The sequence below is a fragment of the Solanum lycopersicum genome, chromosome 3 (assembly GCF_036512215.1).
Source record: "Solanum lycopersicum chromosome 3, SLM_r2.1".
NCBI classification, from domain to species: Eukaryota; Viridiplantae; Streptophyta; class Magnoliopsida; order Solanales; family Solanaceae; genus Solanum; species Solanum lycopersicum.
In genome coordinates, this window is record NC_090802.1 from 55520879 (window position 1) to 55539682 (window position 18804).

At 33.4% G+C, this 18804-nt stretch overlaps 1 protein-coding gene across 1 annotated transcript; it reads left to right on the plus strand.

The window, feature by feature from the left end:
• The first annotated feature begins 9289 nt into the window (after positions 1–9289).
• Positions 9290–11754, plus strand: LOC138347688 (uncharacterized). Its single transcript, XM_069295991.1, has 5 exons — positions 9290–10045; positions 10116–10296; positions 10669–10912; positions 11285–11348; positions 11557–11754. Exons 1-5 carry the CDS (start codon positions 9290–9292, stop codon positions 11752–11754), a joined length of 1443 nt encoding a protein of 480 aa, XP_069152092.1.
• Positions 11755–18804: the final 7050 nt, after the last annotated feature.

Here is an 18804-nt window from a genome sequence, read left to right on the forward strand (position 1 = left end):
AGTCCCAAGTTGCACGGCAGACTCCAAGCTCATCTCTAAGCTCCCAAGCAAACCTCATACTTCTCTTCAAGAGAAGTTTTTGAAGTTGAGTATAACAAATCCAGAAGATTGGCCTTCCAATCTACCAAAAAATCGAGGTTGATCTTCAAAATTCAAGCTAGTGAGTTTAATTTGCGAAGTTCAAGCTTAGTATCTACAAATTTCAAGTTATGTGAGTTTAATTTACTAATTTGAAGCTCTGTGACTGCAAATTTCGAGCACTGAGAGTTTAATCTGCAAATTTCAAGCTCTGTGAGGTTAATCGAATGAAATATTTCTTGCAACTTTTGAATTATCTTATTGTAACAGGCCGTCTACCATAAATTACTAATTTTATTTATCATGAGCGATTACTTATAGTTATATGTTAAGTAACATAAAAGAGTGTGAAGGCAAGTATATATAAGTTGAATTTTATTGCAGAATAAGATCTAGATGATATATACCTAACACTAGACACTATAGTGGTGTTGTTTAGTGTTGCACATAATCATTGTGGTAGTATTTTGTTCAGTCCACTTATAAATTATATTCCCTTTCTTTTATGCTGAATTTATTGCATTGCTGAACAAACAAAAACATGGAACTGAAATTGTTTCAAGATACCACTATTGGTTGTGGTGGCCTATCATTCTGTATCTGACTCTTGTTGCCTGTGAACTACTACTTTTTTGTATGTTTATTTAAGGTTTAGTATTAGCAATCAATTATATATCTCTCAATATATATTTTGAGTTCGACTATATAAATCATCAATATTCATATAACAGGTCTTTGATATAAGTACTTGCAATATTTACTAATTATTATAGTTAGACTAGTTTTATATTGGTTATCAACTTATAGTAACCCTCCTCCTTTATTATAAGTTGGCTTGCACTCACTTATAAAAAGATTGTATAGAGATTTGTTAGATGAATTTTTATATGTTACTAATAAGAGTTCAATTTATAAATCACCTACCTTAGGCTGACCCCAATGATGTCCTTACCTTTATAACAAATGACTTTATTGCTCCCCTAATATAGACAATGTCACAACTGGAATCTAGACCCAGACGAGACCGGCTTCGTTGACCTCTCAAAGATCGCAAACAAGTCTACTTACGTCATCCTTACTTTACATAAGTTAATTTTAGCAAAAAATTTAAAACTTTTGATTCTTTAAACATACTTGCTAGACATTCTTAACATTTCATAATCGTTCATTGATACGTTCAAACTTACTTCTCAATTAAGAAGTAAAGTGGTCATGTAAAGTAAATAACCCAACTAGTGAGGTTGAGATCGTTCCCACGAGGAAAATAGTCTAGACTTAACTTCAACCTGTTATTACTATTGTTTGGTCAATGACTTCCTTGGAAAGTAAAAACAATAAAGGGGGGTTTCTATTTCTAAATGAGTGAAAATAAATAACGAACTTGACAGAGACACTTAACAACTTTTGAATGTTGGATTTTAATCAATTAATCAAAGTAACTAGGGTTTACGTGTTCCCCACAGGTTCATAACTTGATAATTCCAACTATAACAATTCTTTCCTAGTATCTTGCATGAAAAGTGATAAGTTATGTATTTCTAAATCCTTGGTCCGGCATCTAGAAAATCTCACTCCGTACCTTGGTCCGGCTACGTGTGGTTCTATCCTAACCCTTGTCCTTACCTCATATTAAGCATCGTATTCGATATTTGACTAAGTTCTTACCTCGTACCAATCAATACTAGCCTATTAGATAGTATACACTAAATCTATGTTAATAATTCTTTTCCTATTATCTACCTCCTTGGTCCGGTAAGTAGCATTAAGGCGAGTTCTAATGTTGGTCATCCGTTAAAAAGACTTTTAAGCGAAAGAATTATTAATACATGCAAGACACTAATCTAGAATTGTTATTTTAGTTTGGGTATATCTCATTATTTGCCTATGGTTCCCACAACCCTAGTTATGGAGTTTAGTTACTCATAGCCATAAACACAATATTCAAATATATTAAATACGAATTCATGTACTTACTTCAATGAGAACGAATAAAATCCAAAGTTTGCTTGATTAATATCCAAAAATCACTTGCAAGAATCTCAAAATCCAACACTAATACACAAAGTCTAAAAGCCTGATGTCTAACAATACGGAGTCTAACCTAAAAAATGAGTTTTTTTGAACTATTTATAAAAAAGCAAAAATCTAATTAAACAAGGATTCTAATTGCTGGAAATCTGCCAAAACGCGGCTGGGTTGACGAACCGTCATGGTCACGATGGACCGTCATGGACTCCGTCGTCCCATACTTGTGCAATTTCTTCTGCTGCTATATTCATTCCCCTCGACGGCAAATATGACAGATCGTCATAGGCACGACGGTCCGTCGAGGGTATTCGTTCCAAAACACTTCAACTGTAGAAATCTGGGTACTGGGATCACTTCTCTGAACTTCACGACGAACCTGCAGGACGGACCGTCATAGCCACGATGGACCGTCTTAAGCTTCGTAATCCCACACTTGGTCAGACTTCCCCATCTTCCTTCAGCAGCTGCACTATGCTGCCACCTACGGACCGTCACAAGCACGACGGACCGTCATAAGCTCCGTAGGTGGTTTCTTCTGCAGTTCTTCGCTCAAAATCTTCGCATTCAGCTTTGGACAGATTTCCTGCAAAACAAAGAGAAACTTATATAAAAATTAGCACAAAAAGGCTTTTGGACACACTAAACTTAAGGAAAAAGTATTAATAATAGAGTGAAACCAGGGTATATAATTCATCATCAACCATCTAACATTAAATAGATAAGCAACTGAAAGAAATAATTCATTAAGTATTAATTGTATAATGGCCAAAATAGCACCAATACAAAGTCTGAACCAAAACAGGAAAGAAACGCTAGTGGAACATGCTCCACTAGCTTAAATCTATTACTACGATAGAATGTAAAACAATAGCATCCTCGAAAGCATAAGGATCTACCAAACTCCGGATGAATGCTGACGTCCGGATAGCTGCAACAGCGAACCTGTAGTTCTACCGCCCACCTGTGCCTGCACCTAAAAGTAGATGTTTGTATGGAATTAGTACACACTTGTACTCAGTATGGTTATATGCAAGCGCACACCAAGGACATGCATGAGAAAGAATAGATCTTTCCTAACGACATGATTTTTGGAAGTCAAGTTAGTAGACTTGCCAAATTGAGATTGGGAAAGTTATGCCATGAGTGACATCCATCATTATAATTATCGTATTACACACAACACATAACATCTTCCTATAGCACATATCGTAGCACATAAGATATAACATATAGCTTCTTTCATACTATTTATTCATATGCCGTGAGATCTTGTTATCATGGACTTGACATTAAGACATTCCAAAATGAGAGTTCAACATATGGGACCTCAACTAGGGAGTCTTCATTAGCAAACACAGAGTCTGTTTCATTCATTCATACCTAATTTATTTCATTTCATTCATAGGCCAGTGTGAACATCAGTTATACCTAGGATGTAGTTTAAAACTTTCATTGGGTTTGTTCTGCAATGATCAGGAATAACCTAATGTCATACCTGAATCTAACTCACCTCCTGATTATCCTATCCTAATACCTTCGGTATCATTCATCTCTTTATATGATCCATTTGAAGTTGGCCTCATTATTCATTGGGAACTTTAACTTAAAACCGACATATATCATGTGAGCATCATGAAATCCAGTGTCTCCCCCACACCGAAAAGAGGTAGAATCACCGGCCAAAGTAACTCAATAACATGCTAGCGTATTTGGGAGTTCAACCCCGCCAAATCCCTATATTGGCAGTATATGTTCAAAGACTAGGAGATGTATGGAGACCCATACCCGGCAAGTTGGACAGTATCATCTCATGAGAGTTACGTGAAACTTCGCCCTTCTCAAAAGAAGGCATCACCGCTCATAGCTAGCCTATCGGTGCTCAGTATAAAGTTTCATTACATTCAACTCATACATCATGGAAGCTGACTTCTAGTATGAGGACGACATAGCTCATTAGATGATTTCTCATCTCATCATTAGTATTAAGTGTTTTAAACTCAATATTTTCATCGGAAAAGGGCCTAAAATACCCTTGAAGTATCAGTAATGGTACAAAATTATCCTCCATCCACCTATTGGCTCTAAAATACCCTTCTCATCCACCTTTGGGCTCAAAATTAACCACTTATTTCACGATTTTAAATTTAAACTATTTAAATATTTTTTAATATACAGTGATTAACTATTTGTTATAATTTAACTTATTAATATAATTTATTAACCATTCTACTACCCAACCATAATTAATTAGACCATACCCAATTAATAAATTCGCCCCATTATTATTACACAACAGGAAAATTACTACCAATTAATGTTTCTAAAAATTTAAGGCAAAAATGACTATAAAAGTATATTATCATACATTCAAGTCGTCAATCAACACATATTATAATTCAAATGTTCAAATAAAAATTACCAATGAACATAAAAGTCTACTATGTTCATCTTCATTATTAATTCGCCTCAATTATGTGATGTTACTTAATAGTAATTTAAAAAATATATATAATAGAGTTTTAATATTTACAACAAATAATAAATATTTATAAAATTATATTTAAAAAAGTGCATGAATTGATTCGAGAGGTGCTACTTCGTTACCATTAATCATATATTTGGAATTCAAGCTTGAAACAGAATCCTATTGGAAGTGTCCTCCTAAATAAGCGGCTCAACCTAAATTTAGTTGGGGCTTCAATTCGGACTCAAATAAATTTGAATGTCATTTTCAGGAATCAATAATCGTCATGCTTTAGTAGTGTTTAGGGCGATTTTGATATTAGAAATGGTATATTAATTGGGCGGAGCTTGATTAGTAATGGGTGGATAGTGGTTTGATTTATAGATGATATTAATCAATTAAATTATATCCAATAGTTGAGCGCCAAATATTTTTAAAAATATTTAATTATTTTAAATTTGAAACCGTTAAAAAAATGGTCAATTTTGAACCCTAAGGTGGATGACAATGGTATTTTTGAGCCAATAGGTGGGTGGAAAGGGTAATTTGGAGCCAATAGGTGAATGGAACCCTAGGGTAGTTTTGTACCATTTTCAATACTTCGAGGGTATTTTAGGCCCTTTTTCGTATTTTCATTAGAGCGTTCATATAGACTGGTCTCTTTATTATATTGATCACGTATTGATATCATTTACTTAGGCTCATTTGAGATTGCTCTCATCATATACATTAGACTCACATCATGATTGTCACCACATTCTTCATTATTAGCACCTTTGTTTTTCATAGTTACTCACCTGTTATTACGTGAGTGTTCATTTCTTCATTTCATAGTTCATCTCATCATATGCCAATGCACTTGGTCATTTAGTGTATCTTACACTCGTACATAACCCTCCTAAGGTTCATCATGTCATTACATACATCTTAGGTTCACTTAATTATTGAACGTACATTAGACTTATGTGTCCATACATACAAGCCATGGGGCTTCATCATAGTGTACTAAGTGATTCTTACTTTCCGAAGATTATTTATTACAAGACTTATGTACATTTTATATATGCCAAGATCTTGATTTTTTATCTAAGTAGATGGTATTATTCTTGAATATTTTGCTCACGTATGACTTATATATCGATACAGAAGTTTGGGCATGGGAACCCAAATCTTGAATCACTTGGATATCATTTACATTTTTCATTAATTTTATTTCTAATATTCATAACATTAGAACTCTAAATTAAATCTCAACATTTACATGAAATGATTAATTTTATATTTTAATTAGAATTCTAAATTAAATCTCAACATTTACATGAAAGGATTAATTTTCTATTTTAAATAGAATTCTAAGTTAAATCTCAACATTTATATTAAAGAATTAATTTTCTATTTTAATTAGAATTCTAAATTAAATCTCAACATTTACATGAAAGAATTAATTTTCTATTTTAATTATAATTCTAAATTAAATCTCAACATTTACATGAAAGAACTAATATTGTGTATTAATTAGAATTCTAAATTAAATCTCAGCATTTACATGAAAGAATTAATTTTCTATTATAATTAGAGTTCTAAAATAAATCTCAACATTTACATGAAAGAGTTAATTTTCTATTTTAATTTTTACTCTTAGTTAACCGAGAGGTTGGGTGTTCGAGCCCCCACAACCCATTTGATTTTTAGAATTAAATTCGCTACAATAGGGAGGTTGTGGGTTCGAACTCCCACAACCCCCTTATTTTTCTTTTAATTTCGCTGAGGAGGAGGCTGTGAGGTGGTGGGTTCGAACCCCCACAACCCCTCTATCTTCATTCTTTAAAAAGAAAATGAGTGGCAGTGAGGTTGTGGGATCAAATCCCCACAACCTCACTTTATTTCCTTATTTTTTTCGCCTCTCTCTTCATCGCTGAGGTCATGTGTTCGACCCACACGCCACGCATCTCCCTTTTTTTCCTCTCCCTCGTGCTACTGGGAGGTCATGGGTTCGAACCCCACGCCTCCCATTTATTTGTTTAATTGATTTTTCTCCTTCTCCTCCCCATAGGTTGGGAGTTTGATTCCCTCCAGCCCCATTTTCTTTTTCTTTTCTAGCTCAAGACAAGGGCCAAGGGTTCGATTCCCCCCAACCCCATTTATTTTTTTTTAATTAAGGTGTGCTTTAGTGAGGTCTGGGGTTCGATCCCGACAGACCTCACCTTTTTTTAAAATTTTCGGACGCCCAAAATTTCCAGAAATTATATGCAGCCAATTTTCAGATTCTGGAACTTTGTTACACATTTTTATGCAGCAATTTATGGGACATTTAAGCACCTCTTTATTAGTCGTTTATTAGGATTCTTAAGACAAGTTAAAGGTATGATTAGGTGATTTGTTTTAACTAAAATTTCTAGCATTTCAACCATGTGAATATCACAATTTTAAGAGCCTCTAATTGCACATAACACAAGAATAATGTGTATGCTATTAACATGCTAAAGAAAGACTCAAAGTCATGATCACAATCTTGCACAAATACATACGTATTTATATTCATATTCCTGAAAGAAAAAATATAAAAAAATACTCGAAACGAGATCATCACCACAAACAAGTATCCCTAAATTCTACTAACAAGAATACCCAACCTAAGATCATAGGGAGCTAGTGAAAGGGACATGCAACGGGGAACAACCTTAGTTTCGAGGTGAAAAGTTTGAATCGTAAGGGGTCTCTTGGGAAAGGAACCTAGAGAGAAGAAACTCATACCTTAATCGATTTTCAAACGTTGATGTTGCTGCTCCAAACCTCCTCCAGAATCACGTCCAACCCTCTAAATGTCAACACTACTACGACGGACAAACCTCCGTAGGCCTAACGTGTGATTAATGTTGTTTTTCATTAAAAATTCGTGTGAGTTCTTCAAGTGAGAAGAAACTTGGTTAAACTTTCTGTTCTTCACATTATTCTTGGCAGAGAAAACAAGAGAGGTTTTTTTTCTTTTGAACGTGGAGAGGTGATAAACGTGATTAGGAGAGTGTTAGCATAGATTTAGGAGTCTTAATTCAAGACTTAGTCAAATAGGATTTAATTAAATTAATAAAAATCTGATTTCTTTTAAATTAGTACGTGAAAGGACCATTATGCCCTTAAAATTTTTGATTTTTTTAATTATTAATTAAATCATCTTAAGTACCTATTTATTCGATTTTTAGGATTGTTACAAACCATGACTTCTACCAATAGTTTTATTAAAAGATATTTTTTTAGTCCTACCTCGAGTTCCATTTGGTGATGATAACAGATATTGATCGACATTGGTTCAAAACTAATCTAGTAGGTAAACAATTTATGCGTGCAATCATTCAAGATAAGGCTTGCATAATATCCACTGTAGTAAGGGGTTAATGCGCAAGTTCGCATATCAATTTTGTCCTTTTATTAAAATGACATATAACGATCCAATGAATTTCTAGCACAAGTATTCAACTACTTGGTTCAGACTTGTTTCTTGAAGTCATTAGTAAATAGGAGTAGTATGTATCATGTTGCAGAAATAATAATAAATTCTGTTTCATATTTAGCCCTTTTCAAAAACAATTTTACACTTTTCTCAATAGATTGTAGTGTTTTGGTGAGTGATTTTCTATTTAAAATCTGTGATTTACAAGTCCGGTGGATGCACAAAATTAATAAGAGAAAATTGAACTTTTTTTTTGAGTGAATGGGATTGAATATACATTTGAGTTTGTATATCCCTTCGTCTTCCTTTCGCTCCAGCCGTGTTCTTATCAATGCTTCCCAACTCAATAAATTCTAGTTGCTTCAAGGGCTCTTCGCAGGCTTTTAGAATGTACCACAGTACATTGCAGTGTCTTGAATTTGTATACTACATGTCTGCTCAACTACTTGCAGGAGCTTTTCATTTTCAGCTAAGACATTTAAAAACATTAAAATTAAAATGTTTCCTTCTCTGATTTTTAGAGTTTGTGATTTTTGGATATATAGGGGAGTGATAAAAAAAAGTGGAGCCCTGTATGTTATATTTAGGTTTTATTTCTTAGGTAGTTCATTTTCAGGCAATTGTTGTGTTGCTTTATTTTGTCCTTATTCTTTTATTGATATGTGCATATTTTAGATTCTTATGGTTGATTAATCAGTGGCTTTTCCCAACCATTGTTGAACCATACTGCAAACAGAGTCTACATTTTATTATTTTTTGGTTTAAAAAGATAATCTTACCTATCTTCGCAAAAGTGTTAAGTGTTCTTGAAAGCCATCTAATCCCACTGCAACATAGTTTCTTAAGAGGCAAAACTGAAATTGCCAAACTGTTACTTTCAAGGTAATGATTTGATTCTAAGAACACTGCTCATCCTTAGTTTCTTAATTGTATATATAGTTTGATAAGAGAATTCTTTGTTGGAATTAATACATCAATGTTTAGTCTTCCAAAATTGTCTCTTGAGTTTTCAAGAAGTCTCTTTAGAATTTCGTAGTACATGTATTTAGTAAATTATGATACATGTATTTAGTTATTTGTGCAAGACTTTTTTTTTTGCGTAGTATAAATAGTGATGTAGTTGATGATTGTGATCATCTCAAGTGGTCTTAAGTAGCTTATAATAAACTTGAGCATTTTCTAAAGATATTATTTTTCTTTCATATTTCCTACAAATTGGTATCATGAGCAGGTTTTCATTCTTAATCTGGGGTTAGGTGAAGAAAAAAAATATGGCATCCAAAACAAATGAATGTGTTGATTCTTCAGTTGTTCTTACTCCATTTTTTGATGGAACTGATTTTGAATACTGGAAGATAAGAATGAGAACACATTTGAAAGCTGAAGGTTTGTCAACTATTGTTGCAAATGGCTTTGAAGAGCCAAAAAAAGATGGTGATGTTACAGAAGCAGAGATGAAAAATATTGAGGCTAAGTATCGTCAAGATGCAAAAGCCTTGAGCAAAATCCAAATAAGAGTCTCAAGAGCATATTTTGCAAAAATTTCTACTTGTGAGACTGCAAAGGAAGCTTGGGATTTTCTGGAAACTAAGGTGTATGGTGATGAAAAGGTACGCACTATAAATCATCAAACTCTTAGAAGAGAGTTTCAAAATTTAGAGATGATAGAATCTGAAAAAATTGATGAATATTGCACAAGAGTCATGAATATTGTTAATGAAATGAGAAATCATAGTGATACAATTTCTGTCCAACAAAATGTGGAAAAGATTCTAATTAGTGTCACAGAAAAGTATGAGTACATCGTTGCTATCACTGAGGAGATGAAAGATCTTTCTAAGCTTTCCATCAAAGAGCTAGTTGGATCATTTCGTGCACACGAGAAGCGAGGATTTTTTCGTCAAGATCAACCCAAAGAGATGACTTTCCAGTCTAAAATAAATGAGAATTCTCAAATCTCAAAAAATTATCAGAAGAAAAATCACAAGCCAAAAAAGAAGAAGGATCATGATAGTTCTTCCAAGAAGGTTGAAGAAAATGTGATAAAAACTCTAATTTTTTTTTGTAAAGTTTGTAAAAAGACTAATCACAATGCAGAAAAATGTTGGCTCAAAGGCAAGCCCCAATGTAACTTTTGTAAAAAGTTTGGCCACGTTGAAAAGGATTGTTGGCACAAAAAACGGGAGCAAACAATTTTTTTGTGAAAAACATGAGGAAGAAAGGGAAGAAAATCTTTTCTTTGCTTCGAAATCTGATGCTTCAAGAAAAAGAATGAATGGTATGTTGATAGTGGTTGTAGTATCACATAACTGGAGATGAAAAGGCTTTCCTCTCAATTAATAATAGCATCACTACTAAAGTGAAGATGGGGAATGGATCCTTAGTTGATGTGAAAGGTAAGGTACTATTTCGATCAACATGAAAGGATACGGTAAGCAAATTCATGATGTTCTTTATGTTCCTGACTTGAAAGAAATTTTGCTTACTGTTGGTCAACTCATGGAAAATGGTTATTCTCTTGTGTTTAGAGATAATTATTGCAAGATTTATGATAAAATTGAGCCAAATCAAGTCATTATTGAAGTAAAGATGACAAAAAGGAACTTCCCTTTGAAATTTCATTACAATGCATTAAAAAATGAAATTGTAGATGATTCATGGCTTTGGCACAAAAGATTTTGTCACTTGAGTTTTCATGGTTTAAAGCTTCTCAAGCAAAAGGACATGGTGCAAGGCCTTCCTGAGATACATATTGAGGTGGATACATGTGAAAGTTGTACAATGGGAAAGCAACACAGGAAGTCGGGGTGTCTTGGAGAGCAATTGTATTTTATGGAACTAATTCATACATACATTTGTGGGCCAATGAAGACTCCATCTCTTGGAAGTCAAAGGTATTTTCTAATCTTTATTGATGATTTCTCAAGAATGACTTGAGTTTATTTATTAAATCTTGAAAGAAAAGTCAGAAGCATTTGCTACATTCAAGAAATTTAAAGCCCTTGTTGAGAAGCAAAAAGGTTGCAGCATCAAACCATTCGCAGTGATTGAGGAGGTGAGTACACAAGTCGAGAATTTGAAGAATATTGCAAATATAAAGGCATTCAGAAGAAACTTACAACAGGGTATACTCCTCAACAAAATGGTGTATCTGAAAGAAGAAATAAAACAATTGTTGAAATGACCAGAACTATGATGAAGGAGAAAGGGCTGCCAAAATATTTTTGGGCAGAAGCAGTGTATACATCAGTTCACATCCTTAACAGGTGTCCAATAAAGGCACTAAAGGACAAGACACCAGTTGAAGCTTGGAGTGGAATTAAACCTTCTGTAAGTCATTTTAAAATTTTTGGGTGTATTTGTTATGCTGATGTACCTGCTGAGAAAAGAAAAAAAATTGGATGAAAAAAGTCAAAAATGTGTCTTTCTTGGTTATAGTGATGTGACAAAAGGATATAAGTTTCTCGATGTCAAAACTAACAAACTTGTTGTTAGTAGATATGTCATTTTTGATTGAAAAACAACATGGAATTGGGAGGATAAAAAGATCGAGAATACTGCTATCATATCTTCAAATCAAGAAGAGGATGAGAAAGATGAAGATGTCTATAAAGGGGGAGAAATCCCAAATTCAGATAATGAAGAACCGCCTCCAAGAAGTACAAAATGTCGAGTGACATTTATCAAAGATGTAATTTTGCCGGTGGTGAGCCAGAAAATTATGAAGAAGCAATAAAGCATGATGTTTGGAAGAAAGCCATGAAAGAAGAAATTCGAATGATCGAAAAAAATAATACTTGGGAGCTTGTGGCTATTCCTAGAGAAAGAGAAGTTGTAAGTCTAAAATGGATTTACAAAATCAAACTCAATCAGGAAGGAGATATTCAATAGCACAAAGCAAGGTTGGTTGCTAGAAGCTTCACGAAAAAACCAGGTACTGATTTTTATGAAACTTTCTCTGCAGTTGCTCGTCTTGAGACAATTAGAAATGTAATTGTTGTTGTTACACAAAAAAAATGGAAGATATTTCAACTTGATGTTAAATCAACATTTCTGAATGGAAAACTTGATGAAGAGATTTATGTTGACCAACCTCAAGGATTTTTTTGTTCAAGAGGGAGAAGAAAAGGTGTATAGACTAAAAAAACTCTTTACGGGCTGAAGCAAGCTCCAAGAGCCTCGTACAATCAAATTGATACACATTTTCTGACAAATAATTTTCAGAGAAGTAAAAGTGAAGCCACTTTGTATGTGAAGAAAGAACATGGCAACATCATCATTGTTTGTCTCTATGTGGATGATTTGATCTTTACAAGAAATGATGTAAAGATGATGCAAAATTTCAAACAAAATATGATGCAAGTTTATGAAATGAGTGATCTTGGATTGCTAAATTATTTCTTGGGCATCGAAGTTTCTCTAGTGAAAGAAGGAATTTTCATTTCTCAAAATAAGTATACTAAAAGTATTCTTCAAAAATTTAAAATGATGGATTGCAGGTCTGTGGCCATAACATTAGCAACAAATGAGAAGTTCAGAAGAGATGATGGAGAAAAGAAAGTTAATAGCTCACTTTTTAGGAGTTTGATTGGAAGTTTGCTATATCTTACTTCAACAAGGCCAAATATTATGTTTGCTGCTAGTTTATTATCCAGATTCATGCAAGAACCAAACCAAGTGCATTGGAGCTTAAAAACGTGTTCTACGCTACTTGCATGGAATAATAGATTATGGGATAATGTATTGGGCTGGAAGTATCGATGACATGAAGAGTACTTCTGGTTATGTTTTCTTATTTGGATCAACCATTTGTTCTTGGTTATCAAAAAAGCAAAGTATTGTTGCTCAATCCACTGCCGAAGCAGAATATGTTTCAGCATCCAAGGCTTCTTCTCAAGCTATTTGGCATAGGAGAATATTTGAAGACATTGGTGAAAAAAAAGAAATGTTCTGTATTGTGATAACAAATTAGCAATTGCAATTGCCAAGACTCCAGTCAGCCATGAAAGATCAAAGCATATTTCCACCAAGTATCATTTTATCCGAGAAGAACAAGAGAAATTCGAAATTCAGTTGCATTATTGTCAGACATGAGAACAACTTGCTAACATCTTCACCAAAGCACTTCCTAGAGAACAATTTTGCTATTTTTGAGAACACATTGGAGTTATCAAGAAAATGTATTAAGGGGGAGTGTTGGAATTAATGCATCAATGTTTAGTCTTCCAAAATTGTTTCTTGAGTTTTCAAGAAGTCTCTTTAGAATTTCGTAGTACATGTATCTAGTAAATTGTGATACATGTATTTAGTTATTTGTACAAGACTTTTTGATTTCTATTTTGAGTAGTATAAATAGTGATGTAGTTGATGATTGTGATAATCTCAAGTGGCCTTAAGTAGCCTATAATAAACTTGAGCATTTTCTAAAGATATTTTTTTTCCTTTCATATTTCCTACATTCTTGTAGTAAGACTGATGGACAACATGTGTATTTGGGTAAAAATTTCTAAGGAGCTTCACAATATAGGTTAACATGTCATGTATATTTTATGTACTTACAATCATTGGAAGTTCCACAGTTACTGTGATTACATTTTGATCTTTTTTGTGAGTTTATAACTAACCGATCAACTTGTCCTAATAGATTTTTATTTGACACATGTTTAAATTTTGTGCTCTTAAATTAAAGGTATGCTTAACATATACTTAGCTTCTACTATATGTCTTGGTGCTAATTCACAATATTTTGTGAATCCTGGAGCTCTTGTTACATCTGTTAGAAACTTCCCTGAAAAGTAGAGGAAATATGATTGGTTTATTGAAAGGTTACTGGATTAAGTGGTGCTATAATGACACAATTATACTTTGCTATATATAGAAATGATGCTTGATCACTTATTTTGTGTATACAATTCGTGAGATGAGAGTCGTTAAGCAGACAAATCAGTTGAGAGTTTTCTACTACTGTTTGGCTATAGCAATTTTGTTGGCATTGTTTCTTATGGATATGACATTGGTTGAAAGAGCAGTTATATATTCTCATGGTGCTTATGTTGGTACTGCTACCGAGCATCCTCCACATTTACAAATTGCAAGCACTTTTGAGTACCGATATGTGGATTATAGTCCGTTATGCATATCTTTGAATTTAACTTTCACCTGATCAAGAGTAATGTTGTGTTTGTTTCAGAAACAAGAAGCGCTGTTCGAAGCACTAAATACCTACTGTATGAGTATTTACGCATCTTTATTTATTTTTTTTGCATTGGCTTGTATAAAACATTAGCATAATTTCCCACCAATTTTATTGGTTATTCCCAAAGGGACATAATATTAGCATCATTTACCTATAAAGCTCATATTTAGGTGACTACACCTTGAAAAATTTTGTACCTCTATAGCTGAATGGATAGGACAAAATTCATAATAGGCCTATGGTGATCTGAATAGTTAAATTTTCAGGGATGTGACCTAGATTGAGCTAAACATGTAAAGCTATCAACTACTGTAGCTTAATGAATATGTAACAGAAATTAGAATAGGTCTAAATCTTTCCATATATAACTGTTGCATTATAGTCTACAGACATAAATTATCACCATACTGCTTTTATCTTTAAGTTTGAGATGATATTTTCCATTAAATATTGTCTCAAGTAACATGTTTTGATGCAGAACATTTTTGAAAGAAAGAAACAAGAATTATTAGCTTCTCAAAGTGCATGAGCTGCAGAATGAGAACTAATTCAGCTGGTCAACCTTCTCAATTAACAATAATGGATATCTCGGTGAAATTTTGGTGGAAAGAAAAAAGGAAAGAGTTAAACCTAGGTCGATCTGTAAAGGCATTCACTAAACAATCAACATCGACTTTATCAAAATAAATTGATAAGATGAATAAAGCTCAATAAATGCTTCCTATACTGACTCATATGCTCAATTGGAGAAAGAGCGTCACAAAAATAAGAGGATGGAGAAAGAAGTAGAATTATTTAAGAAACATGTATACAACACATCATCGAGCAATCATCTCAAGAAGACAATCAAGCTTATGAGAATGAAAGTGGTGAAGTTTGTTATAGCATGAATGACAGTGGTTTTGCTTATGATAACGTGAATGAAAGTGACTATAACGATGATTGAGATAGTTGATAGTACTATTTAGGATTTAAATGTGAGTTGTATCTTGTTTATCTATGGTTAAGAATCATATGCTATTAATATTGCAGTTTACATAGGAATTAACTATATGTTTTGTTGAATGAAAATGATATAACGTGAATAGTGTTTTTTGTTGGTTCTTGCAGATCTTTTTTCATAGGAATTATTTTAAGCAAAATTTCCATATATATCCGCAAGAAATTTTCTTTTGTTAAACAAAATTTCATCTCCAAACTGCTAAGGATTTACTTGGGGATTTTCATGGGGAATTACTTGCTAAATATTTCTACAAAAAATACGCAAGAAATTTTGGTAAAAAATTTGCAAGAATTTTTCGATAGTTATCGCGGATAGATCTGCAAGTAAATCACTTAGAAATTTTAATTCCCCAAGTAAATTACCTAGGGCTTGTGTAAATATGCAGGTATGAGTTAATTGCGGAGGTTTTTCCATTGGATTTCGTTTTGGAAGAAAATTCGCAGGTAATCAAATTACATGGAGATTTTACTATATTATCCCCAAGTAAATCCCATGTAACGAACACTTTTCTTGTAGTGGGTATATGACAACAGTTCTAACAGTAATCATGTTCACCATAGGTGAGAAGATTTCTTGGTAGTCTAAACCCTCTTGTTGAGTGTAACCTTTTACAACCAAACGAACCTTGTACCTATTAACATGACCTTGAGCATTGTACTTGACCTTAAACACCCAGTTACATCAACTAAATTGGAGAAATCTTACCACCCAACCAACATTATGCGGAAAATCAATTCACAAACCTTTTAATAAATAACAAATGCATTTTAATGTCAAAATTTAAGAAATCCATAACATTAATCAGTAAAATAATCTAACCAAATGGCTAACCCTCATGATCTAGTCTAGACATGTAAAATAATTCTTAATAGAGTAAGACAAGACACGACAAAATTATGTTATAGTATAAAAAGGGGGAAATGTAGTACAAAAGTATGTTTAACCACCATAACTCGCATAAGTGGTTTATCGTCATATCCTGGTATGTATAGTGAATAATATATATATATATATATATATATATATATATATATATATATATTGTCACGACCCGACCTACCCCCAAGACGCGGACACAGAACTAACTTAGAACCACAAGTGATCCAAAGTTAACCCTGCAGGCATGATCATGATCATACTAAAGATAATAAACTGATGCAGAAACTAAATCATAATTAAATCTGAAAAGATGGGGAATACCCATATTTTAAAACTGAGATATTTGCAAACAATGAGTTTAATACAAAGGAAATATTAACTCAATACTAAGCTGAATCTAACTATGTCTAAAATAAGTCTCTAAACTGGACTAGAAATAATGGGACAAGCCCAAGCTAAATTTAGCAAAAACTAAAACTAATTGACTAAAGACTGAATGAAACTCATAATTGTTGTCCTCTTAGAATGAGGACTCACCACTGAATCTGCTGAACTAGAGATTGGAAATCGATCTATGCGTGATCTAGATGCTAAGAAATTGAACTGACGTCATGAGAAGATGTAGCGCACGTATGCATCAATACTTGAAAGATACTGAGCATGTATGATAGAGTAAAGCTGAAATAAAACATTACTGAACAAACATAAAAGCAAGTATAATAATCCGACATGATAAACTGAATTCTGAGCTAACTGGATGCAATGATCAATTTATCACATGCTGAAACTGAATACTGAATATACTCATAAATGGTCAATGCAGAGAGTATGACTGAAATAGAGAGATACTAATAACCGATGATAAAACCACATTATCTAAATGTGGAGTCCGATGTATACACCCCATCAAGAGGACCCAATATACCTTGCCAGAGGTATAAAGGCATGTTGGCGTAATCACTAAACTAATTGCCCACAGAAGGGACTTACAACCTACTTGGCTAGTAGTTTTGGGACTAATTGGGTACGATGAACCCTAGTCCAACTCGGTATTACGCTACTCCCAATGAATTCTGTAAATTAATTGATTATGTTTGAGTTTCTGTAAATACTGGAAAGCTCAAAACTGAACATGCAAACTGAGAATGCAACAATTAATTTGATAATTATGCATTTATAACTGAGGCATGTATATTTGAAGTGTCTGAAATATTTGACCTAGCATGTGTAATTCAAGAACTTAAGAAATACAAAGCCAGAGTTCTGAAATTCATGCAATAAACTTAATAATAACATGATAATTCAATTTGGAACATATAACTAATAAAGCTCATGAAGTTCGCTTGAAGTTCTAGAAACCCTAGATGTAATCATGATATGGGAATCAAGAATCTGACTGAAAACTAGGGACCTAATGGGTCAAAGGAACCCACTAGTGAAATCCCAAATATTTGGTGATGAAATCCACCAAAAATTACTTAGATTTTGGGGCTGCAACTGTTGGAACTTCCTGCATTCTTGAACTAGGGTTCTTGAGCTTTTTCTCCTTGCTTGCTTCTAATTTTCTAACTTTTGATTTAATGATTTGACTTAGATATGTTTTAATTATGTTTCTAGGCTTACACTGATTAAAATCTGATTATATAGGGTCAAAATGACGTAACTTAAGGTTTAAACGGAATGGGAAAACATCAAAAGACCCTTTGGTCAGTTTCTGTCAAACCTGACGACGGCCAGGACTGACGGTCCGTTGTCTGACCGACGCCCCATTGTTGGGTCAGTCGATTAGTCCTGTTCAATAGGCCTTTACTAAAATGGCATAACTTTTTACTCGGGGGTCTGATTTTAGCAACGTCGATGGTCATGAAAAGATAATTCAATTATCAATCTATAAGTAGGTCATAGGACACTAATTCATTTTGTGCTAAGAGTTATGACCATTTGAAATTGACCCAACTTCATTTTTCCTTAACTGTCTACAATTTTTCACCTACGAACCGTGTTGGTCATCCGTAGCTCTTGTTAGAGAGTGGGTGAATGGGGTCTCGATCGACGATCACGGAATGTCGGTCCGTCCGTTGATCAAGACTTATCCAATCTTTTCTCGACTGAGTTTTTGGGAGTTTTTGATCTCATCGACGATTGTGCAGGATGTACCGTTGGTCAGGCTACGGTCCGTCGATGCAACCGTTGTTTGCACCTTCAGATTATTTTTTTCTGTAAAGCTGGGTTTTTTTTTTATCTATTTTGGATATATATATATAAAAGATTTATATTTTGTGCATCTAATATATATTAGAGATCCTTATATATTATATTGAATATTTGTGTTATGTAGTCACTGGGCCAATGAGAGAATGTTATACATCTTTATTAATGTATGTATGACCCAATTATAATATAAAGCCCATAACTAATATTTAATGAAGTATAACTTTTATTTTCATATCATGATGGGCGTACCAAATTAACCCTAGATTTTCATAAATTATCCTCCATTTATTAGGGCTACACAAATTCTCTACACTTTTCTATTACTGGTGGCATCTAGGACAAGGAGGCAACCAAATTTTCAACTAACGCTCTTGCTAAGTTCTTCTCATCAGGTATGCTTTCTGTGAATGTTTTAGTGAGATTATCAATTTCATGATCCAATTTGTATTTTGAATATATGTGATACTATGAACTTTCTGCTTGAAGTTTTTATT

Excerpts from the sequence above, each read along its gene's own strand:
- LOC138347688 (XM_069295991.1), top strand. The coding sequence starts at position 9,290 with ATGGCATCCAAAACAAATGAATGTGTTGATTCTTCAGTTGTTCTTACT. Across the intron at positions 10,046-10,115 it reads ATGATAGTTCTTCCAAGAAG|AAAAATGTTGGCTCAAAGGC; the intron begins GTTGAAGAAAAT and ends ATCACAATGCAG. Across the intron at positions 10,913-11,284 it reads CCATCTCTTGGAAGTCAAAG|GTGTCCAATAAAGGCACTAA; the intron begins GTATTTTCTAAT and ends CATCCTTAACAG.